This window comes from Nuphar pumila, chromosome 17 (assembly GCF_984573655.1).
Source record: "Nuphar pumila chromosome 17, dmNupPumi1.hap1.1, whole genome shotgun sequence".
Classification (NCBI taxonomy): Eukaryota; Viridiplantae; Streptophyta; class Magnoliopsida; order Nymphaeales; family Nymphaeaceae; genus Nuphar; species Nuphar pumila.
Window position 1 is genome coordinate 79,880,083 of NC_143265.1, and position 21,308 is coordinate 79,901,390.

The window sequence follows — 21,308 nt, forward strand, 5'->3', positions numbered from 1 at the left end:
TCTTGAACATGCATGACCGGGCCAGCCAGCTGAGCAGACTTGAATTGGACCCACAACCCACGCCCTGGTTAACGACTCTTAAGCTCAAGCTGGACTTTATACCATTCAGGACCCCAACACAGCCTCTTTACATGTACTGCAATCTGGAATGTGGCCACCCCTGCTGGCGCTGATGGAAGTTTCAAGCTCCATATTTTATTGGATCAAATCCTGTCTTTTTGGATCCAACCCGCTCTCTTGCTGTATCTATTGACTAAATGAGTACAGCAAAAAGCTTGACATAGGATGCAACCCTCAAATCATCTCTTCTGCTTCTTGGATCCAAATCTGTCAAAAATATTTGAAAACATCACGATTTTCTTGATATTTTAAAAATCCAGTACAATGTTGAAAGAGGTGAAACATGCGGAGTACTGAATCGTGTCTTTATAGTTTATAATTAACTGATAGTGCAATAGGGCCAAATTGTGAAAGCCTTATTCAATAACATGGAGACAACATTTCATCCTTATTTGTAGGACCGAGTTTAGGATTTGGAGTTAGGTATGCTCGACATACGATATCATGTACGAAAGTGAGATAATAAAGCACACTCTAGGCTTATGTATTTTTAGAACCCCTATAACTACGCTTGGTCCAGATCTGATCTTGTGAAAACATCATGTGCCATAAAATGACAAAAAAAATTGTGCCTTAGGGACCTGACCGCCCTCCATCTTGGGGATAGGACCTGTCAGTTGCCGGGCCCAAGACCTGATGGAGGGCGATCAGGTGCGTATGGCACAAATTTTATGCCATGTGAAGGCACCCGAGGCAGACTTGATCTGGCTCTCCTCTTAGAGATTCGTCACATTGAATGACATCGCATTGTTTGAAATCCTGGGGAGTCTCAATCCGAGACTCCCACCTTCAGAGCACAATCGCATATCCATGAATGGAGCTAGGAAACCTGCAAGAATTTATGATGGACTTCCGTTCCCCCCGTACTGTACAAAAAGTCACCATGAAATTATTCTGAATTTATCAACTCGTTGTCGATGCGGAAATAACGATTATTTCCGGCTTTGTATTGTACCAGCCATAAATCCATATCAACAGCACGAAGACGGATATCGACAGAAACAAGGTTCAACAAGATATCACATACTCGGTAAACAGTAAAGGCAGGCCAACATATCAAAGAAAAGGATCCGCAGCATGCATGATCTTGTAAATGCATCATCTAACACAGCATTCAACAATTACACCATTTTACTTCGCTGATAAAAAAAAAAATCAGCTGCGAAATTCCCCACATGTGATTACGGGAATCACTCACCATTCTTACCAAAGCATTAAGCATAAAGTAGAAAAGTTCACATATGCATGCGGCTATCGCCTAAAATCAAATCTCCAACAACAGCACATAAATTTGTTTTCATGGAAACACGATACAATTCACTGTATGACATTGACACATCAATGCCCATCAGCTCCTGCATCAGGTTTTGACGAGGCCTCCTTAATCTCATCCCCAGCATCGTCCTGGCAACAACAGGTATGGTGTTAAACCACATACACAAGCATGCTAGCAGGCGTGTTAAACCACAACACACACAGAGAGAGAGAGAGAGAGAGAGAGAGAGAGAGAGAGAGAGAGAGAGAGAGAGGACCTGTATATCAGAGGTCCAGAGGGTCAAATTGTCACGGAGAAGCTGCATGATCAAGGTGCTATCCTTGTAGGATTCTTCACCTAGAGTGTCCAATTCTGAGATTGCTTCATCAAAAGCCTAAAAGATAACATGAAAAGCATTTTATGACTACTTGGGTCTGAAGATACTCTGTACGCAGACCAATACTAACAATAACATCTCAGTGCTCAGCCAACCATTCAATGGTAAATGGTTGACCGGGCCTTAACAGAAAAAAAGTAAAAAAAGGAAAAAGGAAATCGGTAACTTAGGTCGAGGACAGTCAGAACTGTAGGGTCTTTGACCATTCAAATACCACATTTTGTAGATTAAATAATTAAAGATTGGAAATCTTAATTGCACAATTTATTACCAAATAAAAGGATTGAGTCAAACCAAGTAAAGAATGAGGCAGCCCGCACGGGCTCCACTCATCTGGTAGGGGCGACTTGTGAATGTCACCAAGTTGATCGGAGGTCACAAGTTTGAAACCCCCAGGTGGCATTCCTTCTGCAAGGTCGAAGCTGGGCCTACTCCCCCGGTGGGCAGGGGGGTTCCCTTGGATTATCCAAAATAAATAAAGAATGAGGCTCCCAAACACGCGTGAAAAAGGAGATGTAGCAGCAAACATGATATTACTCAGCGATTCAGCATATTGCAATCATCTTCTAACATCTAGGTGCAGATTTGAAATAAGCATGTGTTTCAGTAACAATGGCTAAGCTGCACACATGTTCATTGTTCCATTACAAGAATCAAATATACACTAACAAAAATAACGTCTCAACCAGGTCAAAACAAACTCTACAGACGAAGCAACCGAGCTACTAGTATCTTATGCTTCAACTTATAATTTTGCAAGACCTGCATATAACTGGGCAAATAGTAACCAAATTCCCAATTTAAAAAGAAACAACCTAACAGTTTTGAATGAAACAACACATTGCACCTGGATATGCAATCTACTCCGTGATCCCCAAACACAGCAACCCTAAAACACTTCTAAAAAGGATGCGGTCGTCCTCATTCAGAGATTTCCAATACGCACTTCTAAAAAGGAATATCATTAGGAAGGAATGGGCCAAGACATTGGACTAAGATAAGAAAACAACTATGACTTTGTTCACTAGAATATACAAAGAAAGAGGTTCCAAACAACAGTCATATTTCAAAATCTTCAACTGGGCTAGATGGACGTAATAGATGCGGAACATTTTCAAGCAACCATGTTGCATGACTTCAAACATGCACGAAGATGACCTCTTCAGAGAAAAAATTCACAGGTGCCTTAGGTAATTGAAAACATAAACATACTAAAACAAATAAAAATTGATAAAGAAAAAGGATCAAAATTTTCATATAGAAACATCTTTTTGCTCGTACCAAAACAGACCCACGTTTTAAAGAATGACATTTCAAGGCCCATACTTTTTGAAGAAATACACAGGACCTAAGCTCATTAACTCAGGTTATTATAGTTTAACAATAATTTACCTGTAAATTAGGTTACCTATAATTAATTTACAAATCTACCTTACATAATTATAAGGCCATCTTTTTGAAAGAGAGCGGAATAAGCACATTTCATATGCCTCTTAAAGATGAAACTAATTTCATCATTGTCTATTTCTTCAAAAACATGGAATCCTAAAAAACCGCTTTTGAGATGCAAGGAAAAGATGGGTTATCACGTGAAAATGTCCCCAAAAGGACTTCCATCGGTTCTCAATATTGAGTTCCATCTCAACAATAATGCCAATCCAGGAAGCCCACCAATGTGCAGCAAGGATGGGACAACTTTTGGCACCAAAACCAATGGTGGTGGTAATTGGCTAATTACGAGTTTCTTCAACACCTGCAAAAGAGACTTAAAAGCAACAACTTAAAGCCCACATATGAGAAATTCCAAGAATACCAAAAAGATGCATTTGGATTAACAGGGATTTCTCTTGAACTCTGCCTGATATATAATGCTTGGAAGCAAATGAAAATACCCAAAATCAACATTTTAACCTCCAACCCAAATAGGTCAGAGATCAATCTCACTTGTTCAAAGAGGCTTAATGCATCAATCTATCATCCCAAACAGAAATTTAATGAAATAAGAATTCCAACTTCAACAGATTTCTGAGTCAAAATATCCATACACACCAAAACCTCCCCAGGACTATATTTTAGAATAGAAAATCAAACAGTTCCAAAGACCCCTGATATGACCTTGAACAAATAAGCAACCAACGATAACCTAATTCCACATGTTCTACAAACACATGAAATCCAATCTAATATAGGCACAACAAGATCAAGCAGTGATAAATCCAGCTAGGTGTAAATACTATAATCAAATAGGCAAAAACAAATGGAGTAACATAAATTTAAAGCAGAACAAAATGACAATCAAGTCCAAGTGGATCAAAAAGTTAAAACTACATGCCTGATTAAGACCAAACCAGCATCAACAATGAAATTATCAAGATTTATGATGGCAGATATAATACCAAAAGCATGCAAAACAAACCTGCTTTGCAAGGTGGCAGGCTCGATCAGGTGAGTTCAGAATTTCATAGTAGAACACCGAAAAGTTGAGGGCAAGCCCAAGCCTAATGGGATGGGTAGGAGCCAACTCAGCGAGAGCAGTGTCCTGTATAACAAAAAAATATCATGAGGATTTGTGCAGTACACAAGAAATGCTTGCAAAACACCGGCACCCAAAATCTAGATAAACAGAAGAAAACAAGATTGCATTTTCCCATGTTCGACCTGTGCAGACTTGTAAGCCAACAACGTGCTTTCGGCAGCTTCTTTCCTCTCAGCACCGGTCTTAAACTCCGCCAGATATCTATGGTAGTCACCTTTCATCTTGAGATAGAATACCTTCGACTCAGCGGCAGTAGCAGATGGAACCAGGTGCGATTCAAGAAGGCGCAATATCCCATCGCATATCTTGCTAAGCTCAGACTCAATCTTTCCCCTATACTCCTTGATTGCTGCGACATGATCCTCGTTGCCACGACTCTCTTCCTTCTGCTCGATGGATGAAATGATCCTCCAAGAAGCTCTCCTGGCGCCGATGACATTCTTGTAAGCAACTGACAGCAAGTTCCGTTCCTCAACCGTGATTTCTTCAACATCCACGGTTTTCGCTACATTCTCCATAAACTCGACCATCTCCTCATACCGCTCGGCCTGCTCGGCCAGTTTGGCCATGTATACATTCTCCTCCCGTGAGGATTCAACAGGTGACATGTTTCCTTACGCAAAACCTGCACGCATTAGCCCCAAAAAAAGCGAAAGAAAAAACAAAATCACAACTCTAAGAAACAAAAATAATCCACGCAAACGATTTCAAGACTAGAAACACAGAAGAAATGAACAACATTCCGACCTATTGATCAAAGGCAAAAAAAACGAACCAAATGAACTATCAGATCTTCAAATAATCCCTCAACCGGGGATCGAAAAAATGCGAAAAAAGACCAAGAAAAGGAAAAACCCTAACTAACAGAAATCAAGAGCAGATCAGATCTCCGTATGGAACGAAACGAAAATCTAATCCCCGATCCCTAAACAAAACTACAATCATATTTCAACAAAAAAGAAAATCGTCAAAGTAAGAAAGAAACGAGATCAAATCCAACAAAAAAATCAGATATAACCAAAAAAAAAGAAAAAGAAAATCGGCGAACAAGACAAAGAAAGATCCACGCAAGAAAGATATGATCCACAGATCAAAATGACCAGCGAAAAGAGAACCTTAATTTCTACTCCTAAACCCTAGAATCCAAACGGGCGAAAAAAGGTAGAGAAAAAGACTGACAAAGAGAAGAAGATAAAATCACGACGATCAAACGAAGAAAAAAAATCCCAAAAATAAGATAGACGTTGAGAAAATAAATAAAAATAAATGCATAAATAAATAAAAATACCTCCAAATTTCTCCTAGGGCAAGGCTCTCTCTCTCTCTCTCTCTCCAACTTTCACGTTAGTCCCGACGCCACGCGCATGCGCCGCTCTTTATAGCCATCGCGAGAAGCAGTTTTCCATCCAATCACATGCCGAAACGTAGGCCGTCGGCAAGAAGAGTTGCATCGGATGCCGTTCATCCATTTGATGAACGGCAATCATAACACCATAAATGGACAGGTTGTTTCTTAAATGGGTTCCACAATTGTTTTTTTTAGCCATTCAAGTTCTAGATGAACCGCGTCTGCAGCGCAAAAAATGAACGGCTGAAACAAAAAGTTTTAGATGGTGTTATGGATGCCGTTCATGAAATGGACGAACGGCATCCAAGTGACCTGAGTTCTCGTTTACCGTAGCCTGACTTTATCTCCTCGTGACTTTTTTTTTTATGAATTTAAATTACAAAACGATGCATAGCTTGTTACTTATTTAATAAAATCTCCTAAAAATAGCAGTTATTACGTTTAGCCGCTGCATTTTATAATTTATGCACGCTAGGTCCTTGAATAGTTCCGCCGGGTTTTGTTTAGGGCCCGTTTGTTTCTCACGGAAAGTGGGTGTTTTTCGTGAGGCTCACTGTAACCAAACAAACAAAGGTCTCTTTCTGTGAGGAAAGATAGCCCAAAATACACGGGATCCTCCCTTTTCACCAATGGGGGCTCAGCTTGTATGGTAGAAAAAGCTAGGTAGGGATGGCAGTGGACCGGGGCAGGGGCGGGGGACAAGGTCTCCACCCCAATGCCGTCTCAAAATCGGTACCTTCATCCCCGCTTTCATTCCTGCACAGAGATGGATTTTAACCTTCATCCCCGTTTCATGTCCTCCATCCTCGGTCCAAACGGGGGCGAGGTAGGGCAAGACCCCGTTTCTCCTTGATCTATAGTCATCACTTGATGGATTGGGGGTGAGGTGGGAGAAAGAGTAAGTCCATCCCCGCACGAGAATAGATTTTAACCTTCATCTCCGTTTCATACCCCCCGGTTCGCTGTCATCCCTATAGCTAGGGCACGCCACCTTGTGTTAAGGACGTTGCAGGTTCAAAACCCAATGGTATAGTTGTATAACTGGCAGGTGTCCGATTGCTTTTCAAAAAAAAAATTATCACTTTTTCAAAATTAAGTTCGGAGCTGTTAGTTTAAACTTTAGTTGTCCGTAACCTGATGATGAAATAAAAAAAAAACTGTGAGTTTCACTGTTTTATGACAAGGAAGATATTTGAAATTTGAGAGAAAAAAGGTGGTGGTGTTGAGAAAAGTTGATTGCTTTTGCAAGTTGCAGCAGATTTATTTTAAAAAAAGGTTTTATTTTGCAAATTGGTGCCCGCCTTATCAATGATTTGCAAATTAGTACCTTCCATATTGAGTTTTGCAAATTGGTCCCCAAGATTAACAATATCCTATGTCTAAAAAATTGACAGTTCTACCCTCACAACGAGTTGAGATCAAAGGAGCGGCTAAGTGTTAGGCTACGTGACACTAGCCAAACAACGTTGCTGTGTCAAATAGTCATCATGGCACTTAGCCTCTCTTTGGATCCATGTTCGGAAGCCAACAACAATGCTGGAGTAGGGATGGCAGTGGGCTAGGGGAAAGCGGATACCCGCCCCACCTTGCCCCGTTTGGATTGGGGATGAAGGGTATGAAACGAGGATGGAGGTGAGGACAAAGGTTAAAATCCATCCCCATTCGGGGATGAAAGCGGGGGTGGACTTACACTTTTCTCCGCCCCGCCTCATTTTCGTTTGAACCGGGGATGGAGGACATGAAACAAGGATGAAAGCAGGAGTGGAGGTTAAAATTCATTCCCGTGCGGGGATGGAGGTTCTAATCTTGAGATGGGGTGAGGGTGGAGACCCTGTCCCCCATCCCGATCTATTGCCATCCCTACGCTGAAGAACACACACTCTCTCTCTCTCTCTTTCTATATATATATATACCCTTTCTCTGTCTAGGTAGACGGGTGCTGGCTGCCACTTGGGGCTCCTTCTCTCGGGTGATGCGGAGGAGTGACAGTTGCCACTAGGGCTATATTAAGATATAAAATACAGTTAATGCTCATTAGCTTACTTTAGTTTCCTTTTGTGAAAGAGAGAAACGAAAAACAGGCATTATTTATTAGAAAACAAGTTTTGGATAATGTGATTATAGAATACGAGTAGGTCTTTTTAAGACTCTTAAAAAAAATCAATGGTTTATAATGTATCAAAATTTTGACTTGAAAAAAATGAAAAAATTCTATTTTTATATCTAAAAATCATGATCTAAAGTATGATTCTTTTCAAATAATTTTTTTTGAATACGTCTATAATGTCAGATTGAGAAGATGCAACCTGCCACTAGTACATGGGAATAGGTACCACGGTTGAATTCTATGTTTTCAGCCATTCATTTTGCAAACTCTAAATTCCATTCATCTAGGGCATCAATAGCTCTGAAAAAAAAAACATGGGACCATCTAAGAGATGTAGAGTTCAACTATCATACTTTGGATGCCGTTCATCCAGGGTGACCCCTAACGGATTACCATCCAAGGTTGCACTTACCAGATTGGCACTCAAAAAAAGAATCTACTTAAGTTTTTTTTTTACCCTGAAGGGAGGATACTTAATTTTCCATCTGTTGAAGATTCCCATTCGATCATGATCACGTCCCAATCCCTTGGGTGCGTATGGAACCCAACTCCACATATGTCGCCACATATGATGCTGTTTTTTTCATATTTTTTCCTAACAACTCCACCTTTGTTGCACAATCGAATTCCCCTATCGGTTGGTTTCTCCATTTGTCGTCTACAACTATGTCTATTATCTTTATCAAAGATAACGAGCCATGTGCATTATCCTTATCGAGGATAACAACTATCGTGACATCCTCATGTCTTTATATGTGCATAATATACACTAATGCAAAACATGAATGAATAATATGCGTCACCCCTTTTTTCCATGGACGTAGGCTCAACGCCGAATCACGTAAAATCCCATCTTCTCTTCTTTTCTCTCTCTTGTCACTTTACATTTTATCATAGTATCAAAACAAGATCAGACGACCACATAACCACTGCGGCATGCTTCTCGACATTCGCCTATCTCCCTCTACTTCTCGTTGATGGTAGAAAGAAAAGACGAGTTGAGCCACATCAATCCTCATACGCACATCGCGTCGAAGATGATTGTGCAAGAGAAAAATCTCATGCTCAAGATCACCACCATGCCGCTGAATGGATCCAACTACCTGGTGTGGTCGAAGACTGGCACTTTTTTTTCTCAGTGAAAAGTCCAAATTGAGTTTTGTCAATGGTAAGATTGTTGCTCCGAAACCAATGAATTCGACATACGATGAGTGAGAGTAAGGAAACTACCTCATCATGTCCTAACTGTTGAACTCTATGGACCCCAATATTGTGGAGGGATTTCTATTCCTCGACATTGTCAAAGATATAAGAGAATCCCTGAGAGACATCTATGGTGAGCAGAATAACCTTGCGAGAGTTTACCAACTCCAGCAAGACATTGCTCACCTAACCAAAGCTGACAAACCATTTCACTCATATCTTAGCTCCCTACGTGCCATGTGGGATGAAATGAGTTTATACCACTCGATCACCAATGATATAGACACCATCAAGAAGCATGTCGAGGAAGACAAGGTGTTCAAGACCCTTGCTATCTTCGGACAAGACTGTGACAACTTGAGGAGCCAAATCTTCATGTCCAGGGAGTTACCCCGCTTCAATGAAGTTTGCTCTATCATCTATTGCGAGGAGACTCGTCAAAAAATCATGAGAGCCGAATCCAAGTCCCTTGACAAAACTCATGAAAGTCCATTTTTTTTAACAATTTCATGGAGAGCTTAACCAATCCCATTCTCGAATACGGAGAGAACAAACACCCACGGGGCCGTGTGAGACCTTGTTGGAACCATTGCAAAAAACTTGGTCATGTAAAATACAAGTGTTGGGACCTTCATGGATGCCCCAGACAACAAAAGCCGCACACCAGTGGCAAGGGTTCAAAAGCAAGAACCACCATTGATGACCTAGCATAACTTTTACAACAAATCAATAAATCCAGCCTAGCAGTCATTCTTGAAAATAAGAAAAATGAAGCTACAAGTAATATGTTTGCGCTAAGTTCCAAACTTACCAATTTCAGGTGAGTCATAGACACCGATGCCACTGACCACATGACGAGCAAGGTCAATCTATTGACAAATCTTTGATCGACCAACAAAGGGCCTGTTAGCATCGCTAACGAATCTCAGATTCTCGTTCAAAATATTGGTGATGTCTCCCTCCTTAATGATTCAGGTCTCTCAAAAGCTCTATATATCCTCTCTTCCTTCTAGCCTTATGTCTGTTAGCAAGATAATTAAAAGTCATAACTGTATTGCAATTTTTTCCTGTAAGCATATGGTTTTTCAGGACTTGAACAGGAGAAAGGTGATTAGTAAAGGACACACAATGAATGTGCTCTACTTTCTTGACGAAGAAAACCAAACACATATTGCCTGCAAGACAACTGACATGGATAAAAAGTGGCACTCCAGGCTCGGACACCCTTCTCACCCCATCTTAAAAAGAATATTTTCTGACATTCCCTTGTCTCAAAAGTCGTGTAATGCATGTCAATATTTCAAACAAATCAAGATTCTTTTTTCATTGTTTGAAACTAAAAGCGATGAAAACTTTTTCCTTATTCATTCTGATGTGTGGGGACCCACCTCTATTGAATCGTACTTTGATTTTAGATACTTTGTAACCTTCACTGATGATCGCTCACATGCCACCTGGGTATATTTGCTCAAACACAAGAATAAAGTCTTCAACACTTATAGAGAATTCAAGAATATAGTTGAAACCCAATTCAATGCTAAAATCAAAATTTTTCGTTTTGGATAATAGAACAGAGTAAGTCAACTCCAAGTTTACTAAACATCATACTAGTCGTGACATCACCCACCAAACCAGTTGCGTCGGCACACCCCAACAAAATGGTGTTGACGAGCGCAAAAAATAAAAATCTATTGAACATAGCCAGGGCTTTCATGTTCCACATGAACGTCCCCAAGAGCTTCTAGGCCGATGCTATATCCACCACCTGCTATGTATCCAACGGTCTACCCAGCCAAGCCATTAACTACATGACCTCCATGAAAATGATTAGGGGGAAGAAGCTATCCTTGTCGCACTTACGGGTTTTTGGGTGTAAGTGTTTTGTTCACCTATAAGAACGACATAGGGACAAGCTAGAAAAAAGGGTGACCAAGTGCATATTCTTGGGATACTCTTCCGTAAAGAAGGGATACAAGTGATATGATCCTCTAAGCAAGAGATTTTTTATCTCTTGGGATGTTGAATTTTTTGAAGAAGAGCCCTACTACCAAAACAAGAACTCACCCTTGTTTGATGATGAACTTCAGGGGGAGCGCTCATCACATGTCAACGCCCTGATCCTACTTGCCATAGACATCAGAGATGACTCTCTCACCGAGACCATGAACAATACATCATTCGTGCATCCCAATGCCACCGAGATCTCAACCAGTGCGGGCACGCACATGCCCGCTAAGAGTCCTGTTGAGCAAGTTGTTATACCATAAAAATCTGGCAGAACCACAAGATGTCCTAGCAAATTGAGAGATTTCTACACCTACTTTGCCTTCAAATCCATGGATCACCCAATCAAGAGGCATATATCGTTCAATGGCTTCTTAAATGCTTATCTCTCATACCTCTGCAATGTGTATTCCAACACCGAGCCATCCATATTCAGTGAAGCCAATGCCCAGAAAGTGTGGAGAGCGGCTATGGACGAAGCACTTGCAACTTTAAAAAAGAATAAGACATGAAAAATCATTTTCCTCCCTCTAGGCAAAAGACCAGTGAGTTGTCGATGGACTTATAAAATCAAGTACCGCAGCGACAAAATGATTGAATGTTATAAGACAAGACTCATCACAAAAGGTTACACCCAGGTGGAAGGGGCTCACTATCACAAGACATTTGCCCCAGTTGCCAAAATGAATTCCATCAGGATCCTCTTGTCTGTTGCTGCCAATAAAAAATGGCCACTATATTAACTTGATGTCAAGAATGCTTTCATAAATAGAAACCTCCAAGAAAAGGTATACATGGAGCTGCCTCCAGGACACCCCAATACCAACGACAAGAGTCTCACCTGCCGACTAAAGAAAGCTTTGTATAGTCTCAAAAATTTGTCTCAAGCTTTTTTTACTTAACTTAGTGATGCTCTCACACAGTTTGGTTTTCATCGAAGCTCATCTGAGTATTCTATGTCTAGCACGAGGAGAACCATAGACACATTCATCATTCTCATCTACGTAGATGATATCATTATAACAAGAGATGACCCCAAGTTGATTAATGACGTGAAGGACCACCTATGTCAAAAATTTGAAATTAAAGACTTTAGAAAACTCTGCTACTTTCTTGGTATTAAAGTCGCCCAGTCAGATAAGAGAATATTTTTGTGTCAAAGAAAATATGCCATGGATTTACTCAAAGAAGCCAACATGATGGAAGCAAAGCCCATCAATACGTCGATCGACTAAAACCACAAGGTGACTAAGAATGAGGGAGAACTCGTACATGACATCGACAATTTTTAAAGACTCATGGGACACCTAATCTACCTTACGGGCACCAGACCTGACATTACATACGCAGTCAACCTCATCAGCCAGTTCATGCATGAACCAATGATCCTTCACATGGTCATCGCCCACAAGATCCTAAGGTACATCAAGTCCTCACCAGGAAAAGGAATCCTCATGCACATGTACGATCATACCAAAATTATAGGATATTCAGATGTCGACTGGGCTGGAGATCCGAATGACAAAAGGTCCACATCAAGGTACTGCACATTTGTGGGAGAAAATTTGGTTACGTGAAGAAGCAAAAAATAAAATGTCGTGGCCAGATCTAGTGCAAAAGCTGAGTATCGAGCTATGACCTCTGCATCCTGTGAACTCATATGGATTAAATCTCTCCCACGTGACATGGGTCTTTCGGACACTGAGCCCATGGAATTAAAGTGCGACAATCAAGCGGCCATCCATATCGGGGCAAATCCAGTTTTCTAATAACGGACAAAGCACATTGAAGTCGACTGTCATTTTGTGAGGGAGAAGGTTCACGCAGGGATCATATCCACCCTACACGTTAAAAGTGCCCATCAGTTCACTGACATTTTCACTAAAGTCGTCGGTAGTGATAAGCTTCAAGATATTGGAATCAAGTTGGGACTGGTCAACATCGAGTCCTGACTTGAGGGAGAGTGTTGAAGATTCCCATTCGATCACAACATGATTACGTTGATCACATCCTGATCCCTTGGGTGCGTATGGAACCCAACTTCACATATGTCACTACATATGATGTTTTTTCCACATTTTCTGCTAACAGCTCCACCTTTGTTGCACAACCGAATTCCTCTATCGGTTGGTTTCCCCATTTGTTGCCTACAACTATGTGTATTGTCCTTATCTAGGATAACGAGCCATGTGCAATATCCTTATCGAGGATAACAACTATCGTGGCATCCTCATGCCTTTATATATGCGTAATGTACCCTGATGCAAAATATGAATGAATAATATGCGTCACCTCTTTTCCCCATGGACATAGGCTCAAAGCCGAATCAAGTAAAATCCCGTCTTCTCTTCTTTCCCCTCTCTTGTCACTTTACATTTTATCACCATCTAGCCTTTCAAGCATTTTCAAAACAGTAATGAAAATCAAATCTTAAAAGAAGCAAGATTTGAAAAGTGAACTGACAGAAATACAGTCAAATGATACATGACTTGGCCACCGGGCCAGACCGAATAGAGCTCATCAAGCTCAGCATAAGCCCAACCTGACCACTATCAGGTTCGGCCTGGGCTTGAACTACACGGCTCATGTCAGGCTGGACCGGGCCAGGCCAGACAGCTATATATTCGGCTGAGTCTGCAAAGTGCAGCCAAGGCCCAACCCATATCGAGGTACATTCCATGTGGTCATGTGCATAATCAAAGTGCTGATCAATCTCTGTCTCTTACATCTAGTAGTAGTAACTAGTAAAAGCAACAAATTGACAGTTTGTCCTAAGTTTTTCACATCTACTGGTAAAGAAGTTGGAGTTCATGGTGTGATCACGTTTCATCCAATGTACCTTGAAGATATCGTCATCAACTAGAGGCCAATATCTGTCAGTTCTGCGTATCAATGTAATATCTCCTACAAAGAAATCACAGTGTCTGATGCAGCAGCTTGTACTGCCTACTAGTGAAAATGCATAGATGGGCAAATAGAAATTGAGACTTTTTTCAATAAAACTACAAATTTGAGACAATGAACTTGGTTTTATTTAATGGTTTCAAGAATCTAAATCACAGAAAACTTGCATGGCCCTGACAGTTAAAAAGAATTCTGATAGAAAGCCTTTACAGCAGACACAAAAAGACTCACAATTTTTTATGGGTGCTAATAAAACCCTGTAAACAAAAGTCCTGTTTGAATTCTTGAAAACCCAAAAAATAGTTCATGAATTGCCTATCTAGGATTTGAGGAAGTGCATAAACTTTTGTGGGATCAAGGCTGTCTTAGAAACTCTGATTTTTTTTTGAATAAGTTATCATGGACAATCATTTGATGAAAAAACAGTGGGTTATATATTTGCAACAAGTTGACATGCATACGAGTGAAAGAGACTTGCCTATCAGAAAAAGGAAAATAACCATAAAAAGCAAGAAGGTTACTATGATCACACTTCAGTGTAGGTATCTGTTGCATTCACTCAAGTCTATCTGGCGAAGATAAATTTATGTATATAAAATAAAGATGACAAATAAGATAGGTTACAGTGTAGGTAGCTGTTGCATGCAACTTGGTGGGCACATTCACATCTCCAGCCAAGACTAAGGCAAAGAAAAATGAATAAGCAGATGGGTCCCACATGTCAACAAGCAAGATTGGCAAACATTAGCGGTGAGTTGTAAAAGAGATAAAGATGCCTCATGTTTGGCAGCTAATGTCTTTCATTTTTTTTTTTTTGTGAAAAGACTTTTAATTGTGTTTTTTTTATGATGAAGAACCCTCGCCGAAGCAAAGAAAACCTGGGGTGGGGTTTGTTAATTCATAAGCAAGAAAAGGGGTTCAATCTTGCTCGTACTGTCGACAGCTACTGCATTTGTGTCAATCCCATGGATCCCATTGTCCCTTTCTTGCTCTAAACTGCCAGGCAATATGCACCATCCCAATTTATTGTGCTCAACCAACCACCATTTTCTTCAATGCTTTGCCAACTATTTTCTGCAGGTCTGTTAAAAAATGCAATCTGATTTAGGGTCTTTTTGGTTGCAGTCGAATGTGATTTGGAATCTCATGTAAATGAGAGAATGGATCTCATTTGCATAGATAACCAAACATGTAATTTGAAATCTTATGCAAATGAGAGAATGAATCTCATTTGCACAGAACCAAACATGTGATTTGGAATCTCATGCAAATAAGAAACTGAATGTGATCTGAAATCATATTTCAAATCACATTTGATTCCATCTCATGTGATTTGGAATCACATGAGATGCAACCAAACATACCCAGTTTTGCGTAATTGTCTGATTCAGTTATTAACCATCCTCACTATGTTTGGCAATTAATGCTTGTCAACATTTTCATTACACCAATGAGCTCGCGAGTGAGAGGTCGTTTTTCCATGGTTATCCAAAAAAATATATTGACAGACAAACAACTTGGTGTATTAATGTAATTTTCATAAGAAATTGCTGAGTTGGCAACACTTTCCCTTCCTTTCCCATCATAAGTGAAACAAACATCAAATCATCATGGTAGGAAAGTGCTATGGTGGAAAAAGTGGGCCCCAGTTTTCTCACCACCTATCACTTGTGCAAATTTTCTCATACATTTCCCCTATGAGAGCATTCTCATGAGAAGTCTGAGCTGTCAGGATTTTTGAGAAATCTATACCCATTCACATGAAAATCCTTTCTTTTCTATGAGAAACCAGTCCGTGTTTGTTTCACGTGACATGCATACAAACAGGGTCCTTTCTTGTGAAAGGACCATGTTTCGTACGAAATGTGTCCCCGTGGGCCCCCACCACGTTTTTTTGCCTTGCAGTGGGCCTTCTGCATGGGACAGATCTATTGCATGCTACTCAAATGGAACCAAAGAAAAAATATGTTATGAATTGCAGATGACATTGTTTTGATTCCTAAGGTGATTTTAATGCCATGGATCTCATATCTTATAATGAATCTATGTTTTTGCAGGCATGTCCAGTATAGATGATAAGGTTGATGACCAACATGAATCATGTCAGTAAATTTTCTTTGATATTTACATGGAGAAACTGCCCCCAGGATCAGAGACCTTGCAGCGCTCTGGCTTTGCCTGACGTACTTACGATCACTGTTTTGGCAGAATAAAACACCGTGGACTTGCCCCTTGCCCCCTGGGAATCGCCATGCTTTGGCTTGCGCAAGGGGTGACGCCCATGGGGTTTGAAGCTAGAGAGCCTGCCTAGAGACCTAGGCCCCAATCCCACTACGCCAAACCCCTTTGGGGCGAATTATGTCGTAATTATTAACAAATTATCACCCTTTGCAGTTTTCAGTTGCTCAAATTTGCTTAATTCTCTTGCAGTTTCAACTTATGAATGTGCGTGTGCGCACGCCCCGCCACAAAGATAGACAAGTCCATTGCAAGATTTGAATTGTTTTTCAACATTCCAAAAAGAAAGATCACTGATAGATGATACACACAGAAAATAAAACTTGGGGGTTGGATCTCAGCATTAAGCCTTCAAGAAAGCTACGTCTAACAAAAATGACAAAACGAGTGTACAGACCAGTACCTCTATTGTGAGTTGGCAAAATCAAAATAAAGCAATCAAATAAGTAAAAAAGAATTCTCCAGTAAACATGGAATCACTTCAAGCTCCCATATCGTAAATCAGTTTGTTATGAGAATGAATCTTCGGAATTGCTTCCTGCGGCCGCCAACAGATGGAAAATTTGACAGTAAATGCAAGAAGATGATGATCTATTCAGGTATCAGTCACTCTCCATTGGATTGTACTCCAGCTTTTGGCTCGAGTACTCGCACTTTAATCTTTTCAGCAGTAGATGCAGATTCTTTTAATAGAGATGCTGGAGCTTGAACCAAGCTAATATTCTAGTCCAGTTCCCTGGTTGCCTCCTTGATCACCTTCAATTTCTTCCCCCTTCTCCTGCAAAATTGAAATAACAATAGTTAAATAAACAAGTTTTTTTACAGCTCAGAACAAAAAAGAAAGGCCCAGATGAGAGTAAGAACCTGTTCTTCCAGAATTTAGCCTCCCTACCTACACGGACTTCATCTATCTTCTTCATAGCCTTCAAAGTGTTCTCCACAACATTTCTGACATATCTTTCCAGCTTGTTTCGCTTCCTCTCAAACTCAAAATCTGAATCCTTCCACAATCAACAATATTACAAATTATTTATTTGCAACTAATTTAGAAAGAGAGTTCAAATCACAAAGTTTTATCACCTGAGTCAAATCCTTGCCATGAAGCCTTCGGTATGCTTTAGTCCATTTCACTTTGCGTGGGTTCCGTTTCATTTTTAAGTTCTTATGACATTTCGATCTACAGAACCTAAATATCTGCAGCAAAAACCGGGAGCTATTACTTGACATATGAAAGAACGACACAAATCACTCAGCCTCTGTCTGATAGAACGCTGCATAACACCAGTATCTTAGATGGAGGGTCAGTCCAAGCTGTTTCACATAAGATAGCATCAATCGAGTTGATCACGACACAAATCAGTGCCCCCCCCCCCCCCCCCCTTTGCTACATCATAGACAAGATCCACAACAAATGACATAAAAGAACAGAAAAATGGATCCCACCTTTGCTACATTGCGGACAAACTGAATTCCAAGCCCTGGGTAAATAGTTGATGAACAGAACCAACATTTCTCTAACATCATTGGAAGGGTGAACCAGAATATAACTGCTCCTCTGCCAACAAATGAAGTCAATTACTATACAATCAAAATAAGGATACCAAAGCAGAGAGAAAATGTTATGTTAGTTTCTCACCTTAGACTACTAGAGTACTAGTTCAAGACAAGTTCTGCAAGAGCCTCCACCTGATATTGATTCAAACAGAATCCCTGCTTTCAAGATTAATGTATTTGAAAACCAACAAAAAGTGTGAATTAGTTTTGTCAATCATAACTTGAGACTTCAGAAAAATAATGACAGTAAAAATGTAAAATATGGTACCGTATCAACTTTCCAGACTAAAATTTTGGTTAGAAAATGCATGCATGTGTGTGTGCTTGCGGATGGCTTAGAATTGATCATGTTGTTAGATACAGTGCTATCTAGCGGGAAATCACAAATTTGAGTTTTTTTTGGCTCAATGTGACCCCAGAAATACATTCAGCATGGTTTGTTTACTAGGAAATGCACTTTCGGTTAAGTCATTCTAATGTAAAACCCCAAAATTTTCAACCATGAAATTTCAATGCATTGTAGTCTGTTTCTTGAAAACTTGTTTACAAATCGGAAATTTGGAATCACACAATCCCAAACACGTTGCCTACTAAAAAAACTATATAGATCATATCAGGTTTGATCCACAAAGCATTCACAAAAATACAAAAAAATGGATAGATCTACTAGATACTACGCATAGCACATGCGTGCGTGCACATGCACACACAGGGGCACTCACTAGAATTTTCTCCACATTGAAGGATTCTAGAAGCTAAGATCAGCAATCAAGCGAATCATGAAGGTTTAGCAAATCTGCAACACAAAATTGGATGAGAAAAAACGGCAAGAAGAAACCAGCAATCTCACCAAGTGTCTCGTCCTCTCCCTGTATCACATTATGTCTCTGAGGTTTTTTCTTCTACCAAATCTTTTGGTTTTCCGCCAAACGCGGTCTCTTCCATTAGTCCAGCACAGGGTCAGCAGCATCCTAGTACACAACCCATGGGTGTCACGGTTGTCGATGCAGCTAAGTTGCTGGATATCTCTCTCCTCTTCACAACTGAAAGCTGTAGCTGTTGATATGGACTCTACGATTTCAGCTATTTCTGCGATTATTGGGGACTCTCTCTGCAACTCTGGTGGAGCAGACTGCAATCAGTTGGGCATTTTCGATGGTCACTTGAGTGCTGGTGGTCAGCGAAGAAGAAGGAGGTCTCCGTTAATTGTTTAGGCTACCGATGCTAGGTCCCCAAGAAGGTCATCTCGGTGCCACCAATCACGGGTTTTTCCAGATTTTGTTCCATGAAGACTGTTTGTTGAAATGTTAGGGGCTTAAATTGTCCCACTAAACGCCTGTTTATGGCTAATTGGGTTAGGGAGCAAAAGCCCGACCTTCTTGCTTTATGTGAAACTAAAATGAAGGTCATCTCGCTCGTGGTCGTTTCTAGCATCTGGCAGGGAGCTGACTATTTCTATAAGCCAACGGTAAATCATGCAGGAGGTATCCTTATCTTGAGAAAACAATCTTTAAATTTATCACAGGTGGATGTGGGTCTTTTCTCTCTGTCTATTGCTTTCAATTTACAGGCAGTTGATAGAAGAATAGTGGTTTCTGTTGTTTATGGACCTAATCTCGCCGCCATGAGGCCCGCTTTTTGGGATGATTTGGATAGGGTTGTCATTTCCAGCGCGGATTGTCACCTTCTTATGGGGGATTTCAATTGTTTGTTATCTATCAATGACTCTAATAACCTCGTAATTCCTAATCCCTCTATGCGAGGTTTCCAAGACTTTGTTCATCGTCATTTTCTCTACCCTATTCCTTTAATCGGGGAGCGCTTCTCTTGGTCGAATATGCGGTCTCGTCCGTGCTGTAGGGTCCTTGATAGGGTCTTTGTCACCTCTAATTTATTGGACCTCATTTCCGACATTAAGTGTGTGTTGTTTGCTCCCTCTATCTCGGATCATGGGCAGATCATCACTCATTGGGGGGATGACTTTTAATCCACTAGGAGCTTTGCGTTTGAAAAATGGTGGCTTCAGGAGCCAGATTTTCTCTCGGTTATTACTAATTCTTGGAACAAAATTGTTGATGAGCATTGGGCCGCACTACGTGTTCAAACTAAGCTTTCTCGTCTAGCTAAAGATATCAAAGCTTGGCTTCATAGTCGTAAGGTGGAGAAATTTCAGCAAATAGCCGCATGGGATAAAGAGATTTCTGCGTTGTATCAGTCTATGTCTTCTCCTGACTCTCTTTCTGATTTGCAACTTCTCAGTCTTCAGGCCAGGTCCTTAGAATTAACTATGCTCTTGAAAAGCTTGAGGATCAAAGAGGAAATTCGTTGGAAGCAAAGGTCTAGGGTGAATTGGCTTGCGGTTGGTGATGACAACACTAAATTTTTTCACTCATATGCTTCTTATCGTCATAAGAGGAAGGTTGTTCCTTCTATTTCCATTGAGGGTGTTTTTTATCTCAATCATCACGTTAATTCGGCAGTCTCGCTATACTTTAAGGACTTATATTCTGCTTCGTTAACTGCAGAGGGTGTCTTTGGTAATATCCTAGTTGGCTCAATTCAGCCTGAGCAAGCCAGATCTATGCAAAGAAGGTTCTCTGACGATGAGATTTTTTTGGCCATTAAGAATATGTCGGGTTGGAAAGCGCCTGACATTGACAGGTTTCATGTCGACTTTTTTAGAATCTTTTGGGACTGTGTTAAATCAGACGTGGTGAGTATATTTGATGAGTTCCATTGTAACTCCAGACTGCTTATCATTTGCATGTTGCTATTATTTCGCTCATTCTGAAAGATGATGAGGCCACTGATATTTCTCGATTCCGACCAATCTCGGTTATGAGTGCTCTCTATCGGATATTTGCCAAGGTTTTGGCGAATAGACTGAAATCGGTGGCTAACCAGATTTTTTCAGACTCTCAATTCTTTTTTATCCGTAATAAGAGGGTCCAACACTCGTTCATCATGGCGTATGAGGTTGTCCATTCCTTGCAACATAGCGGTCAACCTTACTTTGTCCTTAAATTAGACTTTCATAAAGCTTTTGACTATGTGCATTGGCCATTCTTATTTCAAATGTTAGCAAATTTCGGTATTGGTCGTCGTTTTTCTGGTTGGGTGAGCTGGTCTCAAATGCCCAGGCCATGTTAAATATCAATGGTATTAGAGGAGACCGGTTCAAGCTGGGGCGGGGTTTGCGGCAAGGGTGCCCCTATCGCCTTTGTTGTTTAATGCAGTTGCTGAGGGTCTTGTGGTCTTGCTTAAGCGGGATGCTGTATCGGGTTTCATTGATCCTTTGCAGGTTTCTGACTTTTCAGGTCATATTCTTACTTATGCTGATGATATGATCATTTTTTGTCGTGCAAATGTTCAACATATGCTTAGGTTCAAGCTTATCATTCAGTTCTTTCTCTAAATGAGACCAAATGCTCTATTACCATGTTCAATGTTAATGCCAATTTGCTTGCAGTTGGAAAGAGAATTTTTAATTGCACTACTTCTGACTTGCCTATTATGTACCTTGGCTTGCCGTTACAAGTGAAGCACCTTTCTTGAGCTGCTTGGGCTCTGACACTTCAAAAAGTGAAGCATAGATTGCTTTCATGGCAGTCGTCTTATCTCTCCACCGCTGGCCGTCTAACC

The 21,308-nt window shown here is 40.5% G+C and overlaps 1 protein-coding gene and 1 pseudogene across 1 annotated transcript; both read right to left on the reverse strand.

Annotated features, from left to right (window-relative positions):
• Positions 1–1,298: 1,298 nt before the first annotated feature.
• LOC149812410 (14-3-3-like protein) lies at positions 1,299–5,693 on the reverse strand. The gene is made up of 5 exons (XM_089993695.1): positions 5,597–5,693; positions 4,431–4,933; positions 4,189–4,311; positions 1,653–1,769; positions 1,299–1,524 (listed from the first exon to the last, which is right to left on the reverse strand). Exons 2-5 carry the CDS (start codon positions 4,914–4,916, stop codon positions 1,459–1,461), a joined length of 792 nt encoding a protein of 263 aa, XP_089849821.1. The 5' UTR covers positions 4,917–4,933; positions 5,597–5,693; the 3' UTR covers positions 1,299–1,458.
• Positions 5,694–16,714: 11,021 nt separating this feature from the next.
• On the reverse strand, positions 16,715–17,636 carry LOC149812411 (putative ribosome biogenesis protein RLP24; annotated as a pseudogene).
• Positions 17,637–21,308: the final 3,672 nt, after the last annotated feature.

What these genes read in the sequence shown, in the direction of transcription:
- LOC149812410 (XM_089993695.1), bottom strand. Translation starts at nt 4,916, where the DNA reads ATGTCACCTGTTGAATCCTCACGGGAGGAGAATGTATACATGGCCAAA. An exon ending in CCTGCCACCTTGCAAAGCAG is followed by an intron (nt 1,770 to 4,188) that starts GTTTGTTTTGCA and finishes GTTATCTTTTAG; the next exon opens with GCTTTTGATGAAGCAATCTC. An exon ending in TCTGGACCTCTGATATACAG is followed by an intron (nt 1,525 to 1,652) that starts GTCCTCTCTCTC and finishes TGTTGTTGCCAG; the next exon opens with GACGATGCTGGGGATGAGAT.